General features: G+C 35.0%; 2 protein-coding genes across 5 annotated transcripts; both read left to right on the forward strand.

The window, feature by feature from the left end:
* Nucleotides 1-939: 939 nt before the first annotated feature.
* LOC108742697 (agrin) lies at nucleotides 940-18286 on the forward strand. 4 transcript variants are annotated; one of them, XM_025976564.1, is made up of 23 exons: nucleotides 940-1189; nucleotides 1982-2410; nucleotides 3682-3782; nucleotides 3837-3954; nucleotides 4011-4250; nucleotides 4325-4648; nucleotides 6336-6488; nucleotides 6549-6809; nucleotides 6862-7008; nucleotides 7097-7227; nucleotides 7330-7438; nucleotides 8932-9189; nucleotides 9328-9507; nucleotides 10565-11120; nucleotides 11512-11879; nucleotides 12856-13099; nucleotides 13162-13326; nucleotides 13386-13672; nucleotides 13745-13817; nucleotides 15462-15584; nucleotides 15770-15952; nucleotides 16054-16208; nucleotides 17387-18286. In XM_025976564.1, exons 1-23 carry the CDS (start codon nucleotides 1162-1164, stop codon nucleotides 17539-17541), a joined length of 4788 nt encoding a protein of 1595 aa, XP_025832349.1. In that variant the 5' UTR covers nucleotides 940-1161; the 3' UTR covers nucleotides 17542-18286. The 4 variants fall into 4 exon arrangements, with proteins under 4 accessions (XP_025832349.1, XP_018333493.1, XP_018333495.1 ...); XM_018477991.1 differs by having other exon boundaries at nucleotides 1077-1189; nucleotides 7100-7227; XM_018477993.1 differs by lacking the exon at nucleotides 15462-15584 and having other exon boundaries at nucleotides 1077-1189.
* Nucleotides 18287-20718: 2432 nt separating this feature from the next.
* On the forward strand, nucleotides 20719-23630 carry LOC108742679 (sequestosome-1). The gene is made up of 7 exons (XM_018477973.1): nucleotides 20719-20826; nucleotides 21542-21746; nucleotides 21897-22052; nucleotides 22119-22617; nucleotides 22673-22791; nucleotides 22849-23187; nucleotides 23245-23630. The coding sequence occupies exons 2-7, from the start codon at nucleotides 21572-21574 to the stop codon at nucleotides 23382-23384; spliced, it is 1428 nt and encodes a 475-aa protein (XP_018333475.1). The 5' UTR covers nucleotides 20719-20826; nucleotides 21542-21571; the 3' UTR covers nucleotides 23385-23630.
* The last annotated feature ends 38 nt before the right edge of the window (nucleotides 23631-23668 follow it).

Here is a 23668-nt window from a genome sequence, read left to right on the forward strand (position 1 = left end):
AGCTATACCAATAGGAAAACCAATTTCAAATTGGCAAATTTTACTCTTTAATAAAATTAGTTCCAAACTTCTAACAAACGACATCACAAAACTCCAAGACCTGGTCACAATTTAATAAAACAAAGAATAACTCCACATACGTAAATCTACACCAGATTCAAGTTCAATTTTCAAATGTTTTAAACAGATTACAACTTTATGTGCTCAACACCCGGATTTTGGAAATGGAAGAACTAGCAAATTTTTAACAAATTCTTGTACGAGACCAATAAATGTCTATAATTAGCTATACCAATAGGAAAACCAATTTCAAATTAGCAAATTTTACTCTTTAATAAAATTAGTTCCAAACTCAGTCAGTCTAACATACGACATCACAAAACTCCAAGACTTGGTTACAATTTAATAAAACAAAGAATAACTCGACATACGTAAATGTACACTAGATTCAAATCAAATTTTCAAAACAGATTCTAGGAATTCTCCTTTGTGTGTACAATACAACACGTACTTTTATTTGTTTATTTCGACTTATTATGAAATGATTGAAAAGTTAAAATCGAATATAAATTACAGGAAGAAGGTTTCCTATTGTTAGAGAAAAACTAATACACCATTTTGCTTTCCGCATCCGTTTGAAATTGAATTTCTTTCACTCAGACTAACTCCAAAAACAAAGTTTCTGATGAACTTTTATAGCAAGACTTCTTTGGAAGTTGTGATAGTATGTTCCGATTTAATAACGACTAAATTAATTTCACAACTTTTCACTAATTTCAACTTCTTTATTCAAATACAAAAAATACATTACATTAATAAGTAAAATTGCTGATTTAAAAGCTTTTATCGTGCAACGGATGTCGCGCAATTACCTTATTGTTTTTTGATGTTTCTAATACTTAATACACTTACTAAAGGTAGAATAAGCTTTAAGCTGTAACAACTGTGTATTCAATTGTAAAAACGATTTTAGACCCCTGTGAATCGATAGTATGTCCTGATCCCGAAATATGTCAATTAGATGAAAAACGAAACCCCATATGTCGATGTAGCGAATCGTGTCCCTTAGAGATAAATCCTGTGTGTGCCTCAGATGGGAAAACGTACGAAAATGAATGTTTCTTACGACAAGAAGTATGTCGAACTGGTAGATCAGTTAGCATGATGTATTCAGGAAAATGTACTACAGGTAATGGATATAAACAATAGGTACTTATTGCAGAGACACATGAGTGATCTTGTAAGGGTTCCGTTTTTCTTTCGGATGCAGGGAACCCTAACTCGAGAACCAACATAACATTTTCTTCAATACATTTATTTGTACATACAATATTGTTTTGTTGAAAGATTTACCACGTTATGTTCAGGCCATAGACTTGTTATTAACTTACCTGTAATCTATAGAACTATTTTCTGTATTTGTTTCAAAATTTTAGGTTCAGTAGTTTCAAAGATAGAGAAAGGGGGCGAATTTTCATCCACTTCCTTAAATAACATTAGAACTATTAATTTTAAAAAATATATATTTCAGACCCTTACAATAAGCCCTTTTATTTGATATGTCACATGCTAAAGCTTGCAAAACTAAATTTTTTTTAATTTCCAATTGACCCCCCAAAAATGACCCCATATCCCAAATCAATTTATCAAATTGACTATGACAGACGGACAGAGAGACACACGAGCGATCCCATAAGGGTTCCGTTTTTCATTCGGACGTACGGAACCCTAAAAAGCGTAAAAGCGATAAGCAAAATTATACACGACACACAAAAAAATTAGTAAATCTGAACCAAACAATATTGAAATTGTAGATTTAAAATAACTTTAAGAAAGTTTTAAAATAATAAAAGATTTATTTGAAGAGATGATTAATAGAAAATGATTGTTCTGCAATAAGTATTAAACAAAAAAAAAAAAAAGAAAAATGTTATGTGAAAGCGATCACGTATTTAAATTGACTCCAATTTGGCATTATCAGACGAAAATCCATGTGAAGAGCTAGAATGCAAACATTACCGGGAATGTTCCATCGACAAACGAGGTCACGCTACTTGCGTATGCCCTCCACCCTGCGAAATGAAGATGAAACCAGTATGTGGAAACGACGACCGTACCTATTCCTCTCTGTGCGAATTGAAAAGGACGGCATGTACTTTTAATCTTACGCTTGAACCAGCGTATCAGGGTGTGTGTGGCGAAATGGGTCCCTGCAGCCATCACGTATGCCGTTTTGGCGCCGTTTGCCAAGAAAAAAATGGCATTGCTGCCTGTCAATGCTTCACTTGCTCCTCCGAATTTCAACCTGTCTGCGGATCCGACGGTATCACCTATGGAAACATATGCAAACTTAAATTAGAATCTTGCAAACAACAGCAGGAAATTCGTGTCATGTACACGGCCCCCTGCGGTAAGTCAAGCGCACCCCTTTCCTCCTCTTTCTCATTCCAACAAAAATATAAAAACTTTCTTCAATTATTCACATCTCCCAACTCCTTATTTTGCTATAAAACTAGTTTACGCATAAATTTGAACAGAATATCAACAACTGCAATAGTTTTCTACCACCACGTGAAACAAGCTTTTTTTGTTTGCTTTACTCATAAAATCAACAAAACGTAAAAAAAATTATTTGAACCTTCCCTGCTGATTAAATATCCCAAATAAAAGTAGAAACTATATCATAATCTATTCAATGCTTCTAAAATTCTATCCGAGATCTTTTGATCGATAATTAATTTAATCAATCATTTTTTATTAATTCAAATACACTTTCCATCCACCCTACTTGCCAGACCTTATTCCCAATGATCATTTAACTATCGGCCAGTTCTATGTGCTCATACAAATTCATTGGGGATTTCACAAAACCAACATTTCTTAGAAAAGAATATTCCTTGCCCAGACTTTACTCTTTGATGTCGTCTGCATTCTGGATTAAATTCCTTGAGGTAACAAACTAAATCTCTAAAAACGTTTCAACAAGATATACTTCCCAAGCAATTCCTACAAAATCCACATCAAACACCTGATTCAATGTTTCACATCGTTTTATTGCAAGTACTTAGCAGAAAATGTATTTATAAATTTTATTTGATTTAAATTTTTAAAATCCCACACTCGAACGGGACGATGGGTACATGCCGTTGATCATTTATTGTTCACTTTCCTCCTTTTTTTTTTTTATTTGTTCAAAGTGAAATTCCAACTGTTGTCAAATACGGTGCTTTCAAGCTTTGATAGGAACAATTCGCCAATCGAATCGCCGACGGTGTAAACATGTTTGGACCAAAGTTGTTGACATTGTGTTCATAATCTGCTATTGTTTTATTGACTCCAGGGAAATTGTTTTACGTTTACGACAAAATTCGCAGTAAATTCTGTTAACATATTTATATTATTGTTCGACTGTATCATTTCTTAAATGACGAAGGTAGTTTTACAGTTAAACGTTTGCATATTAGCAGACGCCAAGAGGACTGTTCTTCATTAACTAACTAAATGTTAAACTTTATAATCAGTTATTTACTCTGCAAGTTTAATTATACATTTATTGCGGACTGCAATTTCCTGACTGACACTCGTTACAAACACATAATAATTAAAGCCGCATCTAATCAAAAGCATAGTTGCTATGTAATTTTAACGACACGTTTGTCTAAACTTTTCGGTAACCTTCAGATGGATGCGAGAGTCGAAAATGTGACTTTTATTCGATGTGCGTACCAAACGAAGATATAGGGACACAATGTGTTTGTCCAACTTCTTGCACAGACGCAAAGGTAACGAGCAGCTTATTGAATTGATGAAATTATTTCAAAAATTGTCCCCCACAGCTTCTTAAAGGTCCCGTTTGTGGTAATGATGGTGTGACATACGTAAACGAATGCGAAATGCGGATGATATCATGCAAAACTCAACAACTCATTTCGGTATCCTATCGTGGACCGTGCAGTAAGTATTTCTGATCCTAAAAGGTGTACTGAAGTGTATTAAAAATATTGGTTTAGACTCGTGCAACGGGGAGGAATGTCCCATAGATGGGGACGATTGTAAATCCGGTAATTGTCAATGTCCTGTAAAATGCGAGGGCGTTAGGGAAGAGCCTGTCTGTGCATCCTCGAATAAAACGTTTATTAACGAATGCGAATTTCAAAAAGCAAACTGCGAACGATCGCCTGATCTACTTCCTCTTACCATCTTGTTCTATGGAAATTGTAGCGAACGATTTACCGCTGCATCAACTCTAAGTAAGTAAATTGAACATTGTTGGTGTTTTCTCTTTCCTTAACGAACTAACAATGCACTAACATGTCTACTGCAGCTCCCTACTCCTCGGTTGGGGTCGATTCGAAACTTGGCAATATTGAATTTTCGCACACCAAACGGCTTAGTTACAACAACACCGAATTAGACTTGGAAACTGCGGAAAAATGTCGCGACATTATCTGCGATTTCGATGCCACTTGTGAAATTGGTCCGGACAATTTTCCCCGTTGTACTTGCCAGTTTGATTGCGAAAACATTGCTTCAGAACAGTCAGTATGTGCTTCCGATAAGAAAATGTACCCTACTCTTTGCGCAATGAAAATGGAAGCGTGCCAAAGGCAGCAGGAATTACGACTGAGACCGCTTGAAGTTTGCAAAGGTACAGGGTCAACTAATTCGTACTAATATTTAATTACTATCAATTAAATTAGGATTGCTTTAGTAGCAAGGAAAAGGGATATCTGCCCCCAATTGCGAAAACCTTCCGAAAAGACAATTCTTGGACCACCCTCTTTTCTTACCCTATCCCCCTCTTATAACCGTCAGTATTTCGGAAGGTACTAAAGCCATTAAAGAATTTACTTTATATAGTTAATATTCCCAAATTTTCTCAATAAATTCATAAACTTGTGTATTATCATCAAGTATTTTATTGGGTTGTTCGGAAAGTCATTTCGTTTTTTTTTGTGGAAATGAAAGACAGTTTTCGTATAATAAACAAATACTTTATTAAATTATATATTGACCGTTCTGGTCCAACACCTTTTGCCATCTTTCTGGTAGTAGCATAATTCCACGCTCATAAAATTTTTGGTCTTTGCTGGCAAAAAACTGATCGAGGAGGTTTTTGACCTCCTCATTTGAGGTGAAGGTTTTACCGTCTAAAAAATTTTGGAGTGACCGGAACAAATAATAATCCGATGGTGCCAGGTCTGGAGAATATGGTGGGTGTAGCATTGTATCCCATTCAAGCTGTAAAAGCTTTTGGCGAGTGACCAAACTTGTGTGAGGTCTCGCGTTGTCTTGGTGAAACACTACACCTTTCCTGTTGATTAGTTCTGACCTTTTCTGTTGAAGTGCATCATTCAGTTTGTCCAGCTGATGACAGTAGACTTCCGAATTAATCGTTGTGTTATCCGGTAAAAGCTAAAAAAAAACGATTCCTTTAAAATCCCACCAAACAGACAGCATCACCTTTTTTTGGTGAATATCGGCTTTGGAAATGGTTTGAGCCGGTTCATCTTTTTTGCTCCATGACCTCTTGCGTTTGACGTTGTTGTATACAACCCATTTTTCGTCCCCAGTGATGATGCGCTTCAAAAACGGATCATTTTCGTGACGTTTGAGAAGCGAATCGCAGACGTCAATGCGGCGACACAGATTTCTCTCTGTGAGAACATGGGGAACCCATACATCGAGCTTCGAGGATAATCCCAGGCCTTTCAAGTGGTCATAAACTGTTGAATTTGATAAATTTAACCTCAATCCGATCTCACGTGTTGTTATTCGCCGGTTCACATCAACTAATGCCTTTATCGCGTCTTTATCAGCTTCAACCGGCCTTCCCGAACGTGGTGCATCTTCGACATCAAAATTGCCGGATCGAAATTTAGCGAACCAGTTCTGGCACTGGCGTACTGTCAACACACCTTCTCCATACACATCAGTCAATTTCTTTCTGGCTTGAACAGCATTTTTACCCTTTCTGTAGTAAAACAGTAAGATATGTCGAAAATGCTGCTTATCGCTCTCCATATTTAAAAGGGCACCAACCAAAAACTACTGCGTAGAATTAATTGGAATTTTTCACACACAAGCCTTGCTATATGAGCTCTCAAAGCATATAAAAATTATACGGCTTAAATGTGAAGTTGCGTGCAAAAGAATACAATTAAATCCTCTGTCGGGAAAAAACGAAATGACTTTCCGAACAACCAATACATTCCTCTCTATCAAATCTGGGATAATCCTGCATGTAGAACAAGGAGTGATCCTTGTAGGTAGATAAAGTAGATGATCCTTCAGTAATGTTTAGTTTACCTCGCAATTTGTGAATTAATTTAAAGGTTCCGAGGTGAAGCCGTGCAACGGGGAAAAACCAGTTGTAGATCCATTCACAAACGAAGAATTTGATTGCGGTAACAACGCAAACAGGAGAGATTGTCCTACAGGAAGCTACTGTCACATTACTCTAACAGTAGCTCGATGCTGTCCAATAGGTAGTAACGCAAAATCTAAAAAGGAGAACAAGCTCCTCCAAACAGTGTCTTCAATTTTAGAAGTGAAGAAGGAAAGTAACAGTTGCAAAGATAGTTGGTATGGCTGCTGTCCAGACGAAAAGACCCCAGCGCAAGGTCCTAACAATGCAGGTTGCCCTTCTGTGTGCAGATGCAACAGACTCGGTTCATATTCGAAATCGTGTGATCCAACGACACTGCAGTGTCCATGTAAGCCAGGAGTTGGTGGGCAGAAATGCGACAGTTGCTTGCCGGGATTTTGGGGCCTACAACATATAGACAAAGGGAGCGTAGGGTGCATCCGTATGGAATATATGAATCGCAATTTTCCGACGATAATGAGTTGTGTTTTCAGCTTGCGCCTGTTCGGCGTTCGGATCGGTTCGCGTTGATTGCGAACAAATGACGGGAAGATGCGTCTGCAAACCGGGCGTGCAGGGGAATAAGTGCACGTTCTGTTCAAATCCGGACAAAGTGCTAGGACCAAACGGCTGTGTGCCAGGTAAGAATTTTTTCTTTTTTTTTTTCTTTTTTTTTAAATTTTTACACGTTGCTCTTCATATGCCGCCCAACTGTTTACTATTCAACAGCAGACGTAGCAGCTCCGCCTCCCACTACGTGCAAAGAATTGACTTGCCATTTCGGAGCGTCCTGTGTTGAACAAGGAGGAACAGCCTTTTGTGACTGCTATAACGAATGTAACGAAAAAACCGATAATCAAGTACGTACTTGGCATTCTTTAAAAGTGTTTTTTTTTTTTTCGTTTTATTTCCTATTGTTTACTGTACAGTTACCACTGGTTTTTTCGTGTTATCCTTTTTAGATTGTTTGCGGAAGCGATGATCAAACATATACGTCCTCGTGTCAACTTCAGCTTCTGGCCTGTCGTTTACAGAAAGATATTGTCGTGCAGGCTTTCGGTCCTTGCAAAGGTTCGTCTTCCCTCCTCGCCCCAATCATTTAACACACCCCACTGAACTTAGAAATGACCAATCGTAAAACTTGATCTTAGGGATTTACTGCTTTAAGAGAATTTAACTCACAAATCGATTACGAACCCAACAAAAATGAAAATTCCTCTGTTTTTATTTTTTTTTTCTTCCTATAACCATCAAATTCACAACACACAACACGCACACAACACACACACAACACGCACACAACACACACACAACACACACACAACACACAACACACACACAACACACACACAACACACACACAACACACTCACAACACACACACACAAACGCGCGCGCGCACATGTGTACACACATTGATTAAACATACAAAGACAACCCTTCATTTTATTTACAAAGCTAAGCTAATCAAAACGCGTGTGTTCTAAAATAAAAAAGGATGGTTACAAATAAATAAACAATAAACAACAGGGTCTTTTCGCATATCTTTAAATGTTGACTTAGACCTATTTTTTTTGGAATTACACCCCAAAAAACACAAATCGTTACATTTAACTTATTCTCTATATAAACATCAGTTGAATATTTTTAAGTGTTCCTCTTCTAGTTGTATTGTAATACCTTCATAATTCGTAATTTGTCTTGGTAAGTAGTTGGTAAATATTATTTGTTCTTTCCTTTTGGAATTTTTTAACCCTTTGTGAGCAAAAGCAAACTGAATCGGTTTTCCGTCTGGCCATAAATAAGTCAATGTATCAAAGGCAGATTCTTTGCATAAACAGGTAGGTAATAGACACAAATTATGGCGAAATGAACGTTGCATTCTATGCTTGAATATGTTCAAATAAATAGGTAAATTTTATCGATTTCGTTCGACTATTACCTTACCAATTGCAATTGAAATTGAAATTCAAAACTACGCTACTTGCATCATTATCCAAAGATCAATTCAAAAATATTTATGAAAGTATTGAGTATCTTATTAAAAGTAAAATGCTTTTCGAGCTGCACAAAGAAAATCTTATTGATGAAAGAAAACGACATCAAAGATATAAGTTTATTAATAACACCCGTGTGTTATATATTGTATTTCAAACAACTAGCAATAAAACATAAAACAATAAATCGTCAGATAAATCTGTATATGGCTTCAGATAAATGAAATGGGCTAATTACTAATTAGAAAGCAGACGAAATGATGAAGATTTCAAATGGTCTTTCCAATCAAATCTTTAGACGAAAATTGATAGTAACTGGAAAGACATGCAACTTTAGAATATTTTCACAAATGTTTATTGTCTTGTGGCATACGATACGACACACATTAGCGTCTTGAGACAAGAAAAGTTTCTATTGTCTGAAGAAGCAATGGTTGACGTAGTATGTTACAGATTTGTGGAAAGCTTCCAACGTAGATGATTGCTTCTGGTATTTATAAAAGGAGTCGATTTAAAATCAAAACATATTAAATGCTGAAGTGACAAGATGATATGGAATTTTTATAGATGATACCCTGCCTGGTACGGAACTCCCATTCCGTCGTTACACACCCCTACAGTTTACTCAATCGGACGAATCAAATTCGCCATTATCCAAGTCGACACGTCATCTAATGGTACCAGATCTAAAGGTGTACTACGAACGCGCAGGGTCGTATATACCGCCCCGAAGTTCTTACCCCGACACCCAGTACATTAGCAACAGTGCTTCGATCGGGAATGACCTTTATCCATCGTCGGGAACTGGCATTTTCGAAAGTCGCGGTGAGCGGTTTTTCGATAACGATATAGAACAATAACTTTTATTTTTTCTGTAGCTTTTTGTTGTACCATTGTCTTATTGTTTATTCATCACAAATAAACGATTTGATTATTTACTCGGTTTTCTTTATTGCCGTTTAGGAGAGCATATTGCAGCGGCTTATAGGCCGACCCCTGCCACCGTACGAGTTATAACAGCTCTCTTAGGAGATCTTTGTTCAAATGATTCAGATTGTCTCATCCTCCACAGTTCTTGTGTCGGAGGTGCATGCACATGCTTGCCCGGTTATGCCGAATCGTCCGATCGCCAAGCATGCAACGGTAAGTGCAATTTATAATCTCATACATTAATACCTAGCCAGGAACAATGATAAAGTAGTCCCATGGTGACATTAATTATTTATTTTAATAACCTAAAATTTACCTACTCTACCTAGTTGAATATACTTTCAGACTTCATTCGCATCGATTTCTGTTTCGATTTCGTACACAATGAACAAAGTTTTACGTCAACTAATAAGACTACGATGCTGATAATAACTTTTGATTGTAATCTTCATATTTTTCAGCTAATGTTTAACTTTAAACTGATTTTTATTAGCCTTCGGGCTTCAACTCGTTCTATATTTTTAAATCTGTTTCTAGCTTAGATGGGGTTTGCCCAAGTTTTATACAATATTTTCTATGGTTTTTCCATTACCGTTCTTTAATTCTTCGATTTTCTTCTCTTCTTCAGAGTATTCACATATCGCTGTTACTTATTCTGATGTTTCTTATGTTAGCAAACATAGTCTACATACTTTGTCTTCATCGTACATCCCCTATTTGCTTGTTCTCCTTTCGTTGCATAGTTGGAATCTTGTTATCATTTTTGTTCATTGTGCTCTTCCTTTTTCATTCACATATTTGGGTTCTTCTTGCTGGCTTCATCTTTTATACCCAGTAGCACAAATTGATCTTTTCAGTTTTATTGTCCTTTGATCTTCTACTTTTTGTTCAACCCTTTTTTCCGTAGTTCTACGTTATTCTCACCCCTTGCTTCAATTCCCCATTCGTTCTCCTATTCGTGCTTCTTTCAATCATTAATTTGCCTTTCCACTTTTCTATATTAGTTTCCATTCTTCTTTCCCTTCTGCATTCTCTTTTTCTTGAATTGTCAGAGATCTTGTCTCTACTTATAGTCAATCATCGAGATTTTCGTTACTTATCTTATCGTAATTCTCTGAATTGAATTTAGCCTAAATCCTAAGACGCATTTTCGTATCTTAGATTTGCTTAACACGTATTTTTTTACATTTACTAAAAATTTGCCACTGACCATGGCATTATCTGGAGAGAAAAAAGACATGAATTTAAAATGGCTTCAACTTTTCTGCAGAGGCCAGCACTACTGAAGAATTCCGGGCATGTTTTTCATCTCCGTGCGCCGAAGGAAGCCGCTGCGTTGACCTGCCAGCAGCCAGTTTTGCATGTATATGTTCTGTAAATTTTACAGGACAGCTTTGTGATATACCAATATCGAAAACAAACTTCGACGTGCCGTCCTTCGATGGCCAGGCTTATATTAGATTAAAACCACTGAAAGCTTACTATAAATTAAGCATAGAAATTGAATTTAAGGCCTACACTAATAATGGAATTTTACTTTATAATCAACAACGAGAAAACGGTCAGGGCGATTTTGTATCGATAGCCGTTGTAAACGGATTCATCGAATTTCGTTATAACTTAGGAAACGGGCCTACTGTCATCAAATCATTAGACAAAATTCAACTCAATAGATACCATACAGTGGTCGTAAAACGGTATCGTAGGGATGGATTTTTAAAACTGAATGAAGACGAAAGCATCGTCGGACAATCGAAAGGCACCTGGGAAGCCCTAGATCTAGCAGAGGAAACTTTTGTGGGGAACGTCATTACAACTTACAAAAAGTACGTTATTATTACGGGATAACTCCGAAAAGTTCGTGGAAATACTATTGTTTAAGGAAGCTTTAATTAAATTTTGTAGCACGGGATCATCTTAGCCTAAATCATTTTATAATTAACGCCACAAAATGGTTCAACATCTACCATATTCGCCAGAATTGCGTCCACATTATTTTTTATTATTTCTAAACATAACTAAAAAATATCCATAGACTTATACAAAAGTCCAAAGGTAAAGATCAATAATAACTCGATTATTATTTTAAAAATCTGAAGTCTGTCGTCTCAATATTTCTGTCAAATACATATATAACATAATATCTACACAAACTTTTCGGATTACTCTTGTATTTTATAGTGTAAGAAAGCTCTAGAACATATGCTTACTTTATAGAGTTTACGAAAACATTGGTACAAATCAAGGACTTAGGGGTTGTATACGACGCTTGAAAATTGGAAGAAGAGGTGTAAAATTAAACGGCGACGTAGATGATTTTGTGTTAGGCGTTCAAGGTATTCAAGAATGTGGTAGTGATCCTTGTTCTGGGTCGCCTTGTCAAAACGACGGAATTTGCCAGGCTGTAGATTCAGAATTGTATCGTTGCGAGTGTGGCCCGTCTTTCATAGGAGATTTCTGCGAAAACGTTATAGATCCATGTCTATCGAATCCTTGTAAGGGAGGATCCGAGTGCTTTTCTTTGGACACGGAAAACTTCATGTGCCAATGTCCTGCAGGAAGAAAAGGACGAACGTGTGACTTGGGTAAGTTTTTATTTAAAGTTAATCGAACATATACCCCACTCACTGCGAAACACGATTTGTTTTATTCGTTCATTATTTGTCTTAATCTTCATTTATTTATATGGATATACTATAAACTACCTCAGATTATTGAGGGAAAATTTGTTGCTGTTGTCCCCACTAGTAGGGTCTTTTCGGAAGTACTATATCTTAGTACAACTAAACAAATTTTGAAATCCTTAGCAATGTCAGGCTAAGAGACAGTTGTCAGAAAAGTAAGTGATATTTTATTTTCAGAAGTCCGGTGAATGTTTTGCCTTACCTGTATAAGGCAGAAATTCGTTTTGTACAGTTAATTTTATTGTGTACGCTTGAGGTACGCCGTCTTAAAAAAGACATATCGGAAAAACATAAAGCGGAACCCCACAATCTAGAAGAATGGCTACTGTAATTGCCCTTCTAGTCGAAGCATTCTATAAATCATTCTTAAAATGTGTGTCAGCAAAATCTTTTTTTATTCTAACAGTCGGTGGAGGATATTTTATTTTTATTAAAAAGAAGGTAATAATCAAGAAGTAAAGAAAAAGCGCGTTAATTTTTGTAACATCTCCATATTGCCGACAGTTCTAAAATGGCCTTATTTGTCTTCTAAGTTAGACATAAATTCCCAAGGATTTACATATTTGTAGTACTTTTTACGTTCTACTATTTATCACCTGTCTTGGTATACATGCACACGTGTTGTATCCAGGGTTTCCGAGAGTACTGTCTGAAACCGTGGAGATAAAAATAATCATTAACGATTACACGAAACATTCTTATTTTTTCAACTAAGTTCCGTTTAATAAATCGTTTTACTTTATCATTTGTTTCATTTATTTATTTATTAATATGTTTCATCATTAACAGACTTTCAATTATGAATAAAAGATTCGATTTTAAGCTGTTCCAACGTCTTCGGTTTTTTTGGTTTATTTCAATTCCCTTTTTTTTGTAGTAGACACAAATTGGAGCGTAAAGATACCTGAGTTCAACGGATCAAGCTACCTTAAGCTACCCACCCTTAAGGGCGTTATGAAAACATTTTCGTTAGAAGTGGTTTTTCTTAGTAAATCATTAAACGGTCTCATCTTATATAACGGCCAAAAAAAGAAAAACAAAGGTGATTTCATATCTGTAAATCTTGTAGGAGGTTTTGTTCAATTCCGATTCAATTTGGGCAGTGGTATTGCAAATATAACGTAAGTAATAATTGAATCGTTTTTTTTTTTATAATACAATCCATTGATATTACGTGTTCTAGTTCTAGCAAACCAATTGAAATTAATAAATGGCATCGTCTTCGAGTGCTAAGGGATGGCAGGGAGGGTTTCTTGCAACTGGACGATTCGTCGATCGAAAAAGGTTGGTCGGGAGCATCGTTGACCGACCTAAACCTGGAATTACCGTTTTTTATTGGATCCGTCGAGTAAAAACAACATTAACGCATAAATCCATGTCCAGAAATGTTCACCTTTCCCTTTGCAGATCGTGGCGAGAAATTCATCGTTTATCCGAAGCAAACAAGGGATTTAAAGGAGCATTACAAAGATTAGTAGTAAATGGAGAGTCGATACCGATTTCGGCCAACTTTCCGGAATGTTCCTCTCTACCTGAAAACATTACCACCTGCAGCTCCGGAGTTGGGCTTTACGATGGTCCTCCGTGTGTTTCATCTAAAACTCCGTGCCATAATAACGGTCTGTGCATCCCAAATCTAGACGATTACATCTGTAAATGCCCGCCCAGCTTCGAAGGAAAACACTGTCAAATCGGTAAGCTCACGTGGATTTGCAGCTTAACTACTCTCTAATTAATATGCCTTCTCTCTCTCTCTCTTTTCACAGCCAAAGAAGAAGGCATCTCTGTCAAATTCACCGGCGAAACTTTTCTGCAATACCGAAATCGGGGATACAAAAAGTAAGTTGCTTCAATAAACACATTTTAATTTACTTTATCTCCTATTTTCCTTTTCGACACTCCCGGAAAACTCTAAGCAAAATAAACTCACATATTTTCTTTCACATACCGATTGGGAAAATCTTTTAAGCAGGTCGAAATCCGGCTATAAAAAGAACAAGAAAAAGTATCGTCATTCGTTCTTTGTCAAAGATCAATACGTTCCGAAGTTAGGATCCAGGTAACATCTCTATCTCCCTTTGTTTTCCCCTTTTACTACAGTCTTTATTTCGTCCTTTGAATGTCAACTTTGTGTCTTTCCCAATCGGTATATGTGTCGAGCCGAATATGTATAAATTTTGTTCATTTCATACATTAGAATCCGCTTATAATGACATCGAAGTCTTAGAAAATAAACAACTTTCTATTTTGATTAGTTATTTAGTTTAATAGAGAGAAAAACTACAAATTCCATATGTTTATTAACAGAAAAAGAAAAAGAATGATGAACTGCAATATAAGAAAGGTCAGAAAAATGAGCTAAAATGTGATTATTAATCATTTGGGTGACTATAGTCGGATATGATTTCTTGAGAATCAGTCATAATAAACGATATGTCATTTTAAACGGAGTCATTATATCCAAACTTTCGTATTTCATTGAAGTAGACTGACGAATTTTTATCCTTAAATTATATTTTTCCACGTAGGCGCAGTTAACGATGTTAATGTATATTTTTATTTTGCAATTAAACTACTGCAATACTATAACTTGTAATATAATACATAAACAACCAAGTATATATGAAATGTTACAACTTTAATAATAATTACCAAGAAAATCAAAAAACGTTTTTCTTACGTGAAACTTGATACTTAATTCACAAAATATTACGTAAAAATAATCAATTGAATCGATATGTTTTTAATGATATCATCTTGAAATATTTAGTTAAAAACCCTTACACGTTTTCGTTTGGAGTATTTAACTAATTTTTAATGTAAATTATTGTTTCAATACCAAAAATGAGACGTTACTGAAGATAAAAAAACTTTTCAGCTATTATTAAAATGTTATTGAAAATTTTGGTGAAGGCGTCCAGACAATTAAAACAAAAGTTGTAATTGAGTTATAATTTCCGTTCGATTGAAGTAACTTGATGAATTACCATCTTTAAAATTACATTTTTTGCAAGAATGCAACTTTAAGGGACTATATCCCAAAAAGATAAGTTTCGTCAATTGAGATTTTTAATCTAACACGTTGAGAACTACCAGAATTAGAAGAAATTATAGAGTATGACATGGAGCCATTTTCCGTAAGGATCTAGTAGGATCCTTTCGGTAGTACTATATGCCAGTACAACTCAAAAATTTTCCGTTTGAAATTTTGAAATCCGTAGCAATGTCAGGCTAGAAGCCAGGACAGGCTAAAGATTTTCCAAAAGAAAAAGAAACTAAAACAACCTAACCCAATCCAACCCTGACGTAACTGTACCAATTTATGTTATGCCTAATCGATTTCACGCAATTGCCAAAAAATATATAAGTACTTTACACAACTTTTGTTGTAAACATTTTTATTTAAGTACTTTTAAATAATGCTGCTTTTACTTACTAATATATGTATCAAAATTGTTACTAACTTCTTTTACTAACCTTTAGCGAAACATTTTATGATTATGAAGAAGACTATGCGGAGCAAGAGTATTTAGAAGTATTAGAAGATTACGAATTGGATTTCGGTTACGAACCAACTGAATCGTACTCTGATTTTGATTTTCCATGGTACCTAACTTTTGTCTGTATTCGCTACAAAAGCTGCTTCGCTTACTTATACATACCTAGATGTAGTCTATAGAAAATTAAAAACAACTAAGATCAAAGCATGACTTCATACGCTTTAGAATTGAGCAAATGTTGCGCTAGAGCTTTTAATTTAATTAATTGCCTATAAGTATTATTTCGTTTAGGAAAAAGGCTGAGAGAGGCAACAAGTACATCTTCAAACTACGAACTTTTGCGTCCGATGGACTGCTCCTTTGGAGAAGCAAAACTAGAAGTATTCAGGAAGATTATTTCTCCGTGGCGATAGTAAATGGCTATCCTGAACTAAGTTACAATTTAGGAAAACAAAAGGCTTTCTGGGCTATAAGGTTTACAAATTTTATTAACTGATGAATACTTAATTATTCGACGATTAATGACTAAAGGTAAGTGTGAATTTGCGCCGCTAATAATGTTTATAACGTTTAAGAACCAAACGAAGAATTGATGACGGAGAGTGGCACACACTGGAAGTTAGACGAAGAAAGAAAATGGGTTTTATATCGGTAGACCATGAAACGCCCGCTAAAGGGGTGTCAAATAATGGGGCTCTTACATTAAGTACAAATTCGAAGCTATGGATAGGTAAGTAGATAACTTACAGTTATTATCACACTGTGTAGATTTATAAATAGTCCTTTAATGAAGTTTTCGTAAAAAAAAATGATTTTTACAATTTGAAAACTTCAAACAAAAGCAACATCTAGATGTTAAAAAAAATTTCTATAATAGAACCAAAAAGGGATAATTTTTAACAAACTGAAACCTTTATTTGTTGATATTTCCTGCCACTATAATTGATCCATTTGTAGTCCATTTGCTATCAATGCAAATTAACCAATTTTCGACTACCGCTGGGAATATTTTAAATACTCTTGTTGTGTTCTTTTCGGCACTCCAGTTTGTCTTTTTTCTGTACATTATATTGTCCTGTTTTTGACGCCTCGAATGCTAATCCTTTTGGCACATACTGACATCCTTCTAGCATCCTAATTGATTTTCCCATACCTGTTTTTCGGCATCTCAACTGGAACTTTTTCGGCATCACTACTGGTATTTTTCGGCTCTCTCACTGATCCATTTTCAGCATCCTAATTGTCCTTATGACACCGCCATTGGCCCGTTATTATTGGCATTATATTTACCATTTTTTCTGTATTGCTCTCTCATTGATCCATTTTCGGCATCCTGTTTAGCATTCCTTTTGTACTTCCTCTTAACAAGCTATTTTCAACATTCGAATTAGCCTACTTCTTTTCGGCATCACACTCAATGTTTCTGTGCTCTAACTGGCCTGGTTTTTAGCTTCCTAATTGGCATTCTTGTAGAACTCTTACTGGCCTAAACCAGAAATCTTATTTAGCTTCTTTCTATGCTTTCCCTGACCTATTTTCAGCATTTGAATTAGTCTCCTTGTGGCACTATCAGTGGCCTATTGTAGGCTTCCTAATTACTCTTATTATCTACTCTCACTGATATATTTTCATTTTTATGGGACTGTTATTGGCCTATATTCGGTATCCTTCCTCGCCTTCTTTCTATATTCTCTCTGGCCTATTTTCGGCATCTCTTTGGCTTACTTTTTACATCCCATTTGATTTCTGTGCTCTCACTGGCCTTTTTTCGGCATTGCAAAATCCAAACTGACCTTATTTCTTTGCTCCTTGGGCATATATAATTTGGTTAGTGTATCGATTATAAGATTTTACTATGATACTTATATGGCCGTTTGTTGTATATCGTATATGGGGTGTTTGTTGTAGGTGGAATGCCTTCGCTACCACCTGGGCTTCCATCGGCGTACTACAAAGGTTTCGAGGGTTGTGTAAAGCATGTCTCCATCAGTTCCAGACCCCTGAACCTATTAAAACATATTAGTCCGAAAAAGATAGAATTTTGCCACGATAACGAAATTTAGAGATAGACTCGCTTAGATTACCTATGTAAATGTATTTGTAAATTGTTCTTGACTCTCTCTGTCGAGATTTGAGACTGATTATCTAAACTAATTTTCAGCGTAAAAAAAAAGAAGAAAAGTCGATGTTAAAAAAAGAAAAATAAAAAAAATAAAATTTACGTTTACACACACACATGCACGAATGTTGAGCATTATGTACGTGTTTGTAAACGTGTATATAGACTAGTTTTTCATGCCGTATACGCTTATTAACGTACAACCCAATTATAATGACGTACCTACTACATATGTATATACATTTCATTTTTAATCTGTATGTACGTATGTACTACTAAGAAACTAAGTAACTAGATTTTATGTACCTATTGTTAATCGTAAATTATTAAATACATAGTACTTACATACCACACACGAAAATGCAGTGACCAGAAATAACAACCGCCGTTATTTTCACCTTTTTTGAGGGTCACTGTACATTACGCCCGAAAAAAGCGAATCAGCTGTACAAATAGTATTACTACATTGGCGCATTTTGAAATTAACATTGAACTCCACACAGGGTATATGTCTACTAAAAGAATAACGCAATTAAAAATAGTTAATTGTCACAAAAACTAATAACTTAAACAGAAAATCAAACGTACATCTCATAATCAATCTATTCATACTTCGTTATTTTATAAGAAAGAAACTAACACAAATCCATCAACAAGAACAAAAAATAATTCAACGAATAAAAATTATTTTCATCGATTTCATTATTGTTTTTTTTTTTTTTATTTTGTTGCTTTTATTATTATAATAATAGGTACAGATACTGCGTATTCGTTGATGACTTAATTTAAATTTATTTAATTAGCCTCAAGGTAAGTTTTCTAATTGATCCAGGAGAAATTCCTGGCGATTATAAAAAAGGAAGCTATTTTATTTTCTTTAACAGATTTCGAACTTATTAGTTCCCATCAGCACGTTTGATCTGTGAATTATCGCAAATACCTACAGAGTGCTGAAGAAAGCTAATAATGTTGAAATAGCTTTCCATATTTTGTAATTTGGGTAGCTAGGGGTTGCCCTTAAATTACGTAACGTATATTGGTGGATAGGGGGGTATTACGATCCTATTAAACGGGGGGTGGCGGGAAACAAGATTTGCGTGTCATCAGATAATGTTGATTTGAAATTGTAATTGTTTAGTTAAAAAAAATATGACTGTAAATTAGAAAATCATTCTTTTTTGAATTCAAACCTAAATGGCGGACGTAACAGAATTGGGGAGTGAGGTGATCATAATACGTGAGGGGAAGGGGGTGAAAATTTGATGAACTTTGCGTTACATAATTTATGATAAAATCCCTTACACTTTAAATACTACAGATAACAGGAAATATCATTAGGTAGCTATATATTGCCAATAGCTTGATATGAAAGTAATTTTTGTTGAATTTCTAGGATTATTAGACGAATTCTTTGCATATCAACAATTACAAATCAATAATCGGCAATCGTTGCTATCGTGAAAATATCCTAATACGACATATCATACATGTAGTTTACATGTAAATCTAAACTTTCGTTTTCTTTAATAGGTATAAGTTTCTATTGTATCTACTGAAAACAAAAGTATCAAAATTTTTTGGCGATTGTATTTACGATAAAAAAATCCAATTTATCGCTTCTGATTAGATATATGAGTCAGGCGGCCTTCTAAAAAGATCTTGCAATTACTCAAACAAATACAAAGACAATTATGTGGTAAAGTGATACCGAAATTTTAAAACAATAACACCAATGTGTTATTGCCAATTTCCCACACGTTTTTTTCTCATTCTTTTACCACTTAATCACTTAAAATAATGACAGTATTTTATTTTTATTGATTTTTTTAATGTGCACTATGTATAAATGTATTTTTTCTATTTCATTTATACTCAGATAATTTGTGCTTACTTTAATTTTCTTTTTACCAATTTTGAGGTAAAATTTGCAGCACAATAAAAAATTAAAAGCAATACTATATATTTGATAGATTGGCTCAAAACTATACCTAATATAATCAAGTAAAATACATCTACTTATTTTATTCAGAAAAGAAATTAAAAGAAAATGCTTCAAAACAATTTGAAACAGTGCACACGTACGTGTATGTAAGTAAATTGTTAATTAAAGTCGTAAGTCCTACAGTACATTGTTGTTTAAAATCCCACATACAAAAAAAGAAATTCAATTTATAGTATTACGTGTTAGAGAATGCTTTCATATAGCTATACTTTTGGGTTGTTTGTTAAAATTATCTGTTTATTGTGAAATACATGTAAATAAAAATACCGATGTTTCTTTATCAGAGAAGAATATCTCTCTTTCTTAACTCTATTAGCTATGGATACCTATCATCAAAATATCTATAATAACTTTGCACTGCAATTTGATTTACTTAATTAACCCCAACTTCTAATCTGAAATCGAATTAAATACTTCGGCAACTTTGTGGTTGAGCATTTAGTTTCTTTATTTTTATATGTATAGGTATGAAAATTCAGTGATTTCAAAAACACTTTTGTTTTAATTAAAAGTGGTTTATTGTCTAATTCTACCAAAGTATAAATGTTCAATTAATAAGTATGTAATTCAAATTTTGAATTCTCATAATCTTACACGCAAAAATTAATTGATTTACTTATTTAAAATCCTACAGGTGTTACATTTAAAGAAATTTAATTTTCTAGTTTTCCATTTTTAATCCATTTTGCGTGATATCATGTACCATTTATTTATAAGTATAAAGAGGACATTTTAAACGCTATGTTATTTAACAGTGTTAACATTGTCCCACATTTGCCATAAAGGTGAATGACTCGCGTTTAAAAGTGAAAGTTTGAAACTTCCGAAAATGATTTCATAAACTTACACGGGTTTAAGTATTTATTTTATGCATAAAAAAACTTTATTTCACATAGTTGCATCAACAAACTGCTAGAATGAACCAGAAGATTCTCGTACGTATGAGTGATCATTAGTATCTAGTAGGCAATGACTTCGCGCAATCAGTTACTTAAGTCGCCATATTGATGAATCATTCATTGTTTTTCAGTAGTAACAACACACTGGAAAAAATTTTCGTTAACTTTTGTACTTTAAAACATAAACAGAGATTCTGAGTTGTTTTGGTTGCCCTGATTGTCATTACAAGCAAGTTTTTCCGGTACTATAAAACCAAGTTGCTTATCAGATAGCCTTGTAGTTATTCAGCATCGTTTGTGTGTACAACCAGCTCATCGTGAATAAATTGTGAGTATTTACCAATCAATTTTACCATTTTATTTAATTTGATTTTTCGTTTCTGTACCGCCTTACGTGCGTTTTTAATTTTTTTATTATAATTGGCATGAAATTTTAATGAAATATTTATATTTTCTAATATTTTTTTAATTGCGCAATTGAAAGTGTTAAAATTTCATGTATTCTATCGTTTTATTTTAATATTTACCTAAATATTTTTAAATGGTTTATTAAATTTTATGTGACTACCTATTAATTTTGGATTTCTTCGTTATGAAAATTCAGTTATAAAAAAAAATAATTATTGCAAAAAAAAGGTGAACAAAAACTGAACGTTAAGAGTTCATGATCGATATCGGCAAACAATACAACAATAGTTTGATTGCTTGCTTTTTTAACTGTCTACATTAATAAAAATTTTTTACAAGGCCGACAGGGTAATTGTACTAAGAAAACCTTTGATTCAAATAATATTTTCGTTTGTGGCGTTTGTTTTTGTACGAATTTCTATAACAAAAGAAAATTATATTTTTAATTTATACATATAGTCTATCGTACCATTGTTTCACGTTCGGCCTAATTCGTTTGTCTTTAAATTTTAATTAGTAAAAAATGTGCCGCCATCTCTAATGGAGAGGCATATGCATAGAAAATATTGAGTTTGAGAGTGTGATCTAAAATTAAACCACGACGAATTGATTTTTGTTTTGTGTTACAACCGTAGGCATTAAGAAGGTGATCAACAGCAGACAATATGGCACAAAATAACGTCATTAACTTCAAAGTTTTTCTACGCGATTCAGAAACAACGGACACACGTCGTTTCAGTATCGATGCTCCAGTAGTAACAAATTTTATGTTCTTGAATGAAAAGTTATTGTCAGTATTCCCAGTTTTACGTGAAGCCGACTACAAGATTACATGGAAAGGTAATAACGAACGATCCCTATATACTCAATCCTTTATCGACAACTTCTCTATCCCAACAATTCACATTAATGATCATTCCCCTTCTAATTGTTTTAAAAAATGAACCGAGAAACACACAAAAACAAATTAATCATTTTTCTAAAATACAGACAGTGATGGCGATGAAATAACCATAGCGAATGACGAAGACCTGATAACAGCTTTGACTGAAATGGTCGGGAATATTAAAATGCTTTTCATAACAATTTTGAATAAGAATGAAGAAACTCGTGAGGAACCGATCACTCTGGAAGCGGACATCAACGGTAAACGCAACTAACATTACCCATCTTTTATTAACAAAAGTTAAATTTCGTAATTTTTTCGTACAGTTGGCCGTAGAGTGATAATTTGCGATGTTTGCGAACGCACCATTGAAGGATTCCGTTACAATTGCTTGCAATGTCCTGATTTCGATCTTTGCAAGGATTGTGAGCACAAGGGATACCATAGGGAGCACTTGATGGTACGCATGGTGAACAGCGACTTCTTTCCACGGTTAAATCGCCGATTCGTTCATGACATTACCCGCTGCATAAAGAGGAACATCAAATCCGCGCGCAAAGATTCGCACAAGTTCACCAGATACGGTCAGAAAGGATGCGAGTCTTCACAGACGAAGAAATGCGACGAGAAACTCGGCGAATCTTCCGAGAACAAAACCAACGAACAGCAGCAACAGCAACAACCGCCACCGTTCAGCGGACGATGCCCCTTTAGTGGTGGACAAAACAATAATAACAACTACGAGGGCGGGTGTCCTTTCTCGTCAGGCGAGAGGGTCAATATGGAGGACTTCCACAACCTTGGCGCTCTAGCAAGGCAACATTTGTACGTCACCGCAAATATTAGTTTATTTGGATAATGTTATTATGTAATTTTGCAGAGACCCAATTTTGAACATGTTCAGTCCCCCGTCATCGGCTTCAGGAAATTCTCAGGGAGGTGCAGGGGAAAAGCCGCTCCTTTTCGACGTGATACAGAACGCCGTTGATGGATTTTTCGGTACGTTTTCTGTTGACATCTTTACGTACTTAGATAACATTAGTTCTTGTTTGATAGGCCGATATGGTCCTCAAAATCCCAACCAACAACAAGAGCAACAGCAACAGAAGAATACTACTCCAGAAAGCGCCGATCAAACTTCCAATCAGAAGCCTGCTTCTCAAGAAACTGCGTCTGCAACGCCGATGGAGCAAGATCAACCCACAGTTCCTCCTCAGCCACAACAACAACAACAACAGCAGCAGCAGCCGACGCCTCAAAATCAGGAGAAACCAGCCGAACCCGGCTGGGCGTTTGTAGCCCAAAACACCCAAAATCCCCATCCCACATCTCCCAGCGAAAATAACGGTTCTCAACAACCAGCTGCCCCAACACCTACAATCATTTACCACAGCAGTAAGTTGCAATTTCATAATGTGAATAGTACCGTGCTATTAACACGGCATTTTCCAGATCCAGTTATTGCCGAAGGACTGACGAGATTACATGAGATGGGCTTTTCAAATTCAAGTGGAATTTTGACTCAGTTGCTGGAACGTCACAGGGGTGACGTGAGCGAAGTTGTCAAAGCTTTGGTCGACTTGAAACTTTAAACGATAGAAACAGTCTGAACTGTTTCTGTATTAATCATATTATATCATAAAATTGGGTATTGGTAATTCAGCGTCGATTATTATTTATGTTTCTATCGTCCTAGTGGGCTCTTTATTTTATTAATTATTTTGTACTTATCGTTAAATAAATGTGACTGTAGGTAGTGGTATCGTAAATAGACAAAGGTACACACATTGTACTTTGTTACAAACATATGCAAATAAAATAAATGAGGTAAAAGCAAATTTTAATGTTAACCATTACAAAAGCGTCGCTCCATTTC

The sequence above is a fragment of the Agrilus planipennis genome, unplaced genomic scaffold (assembly GCF_000699045.2).
Source record: "Agrilus planipennis isolate EAB-ADULT unplaced genomic scaffold, Apla_2.0 scaffold346, whole genome shotgun sequence".
Classification (NCBI taxonomy): Eukaryota; Metazoa; Arthropoda; class Insecta; order Coleoptera; family Buprestidae; genus Agrilus; species Agrilus planipennis.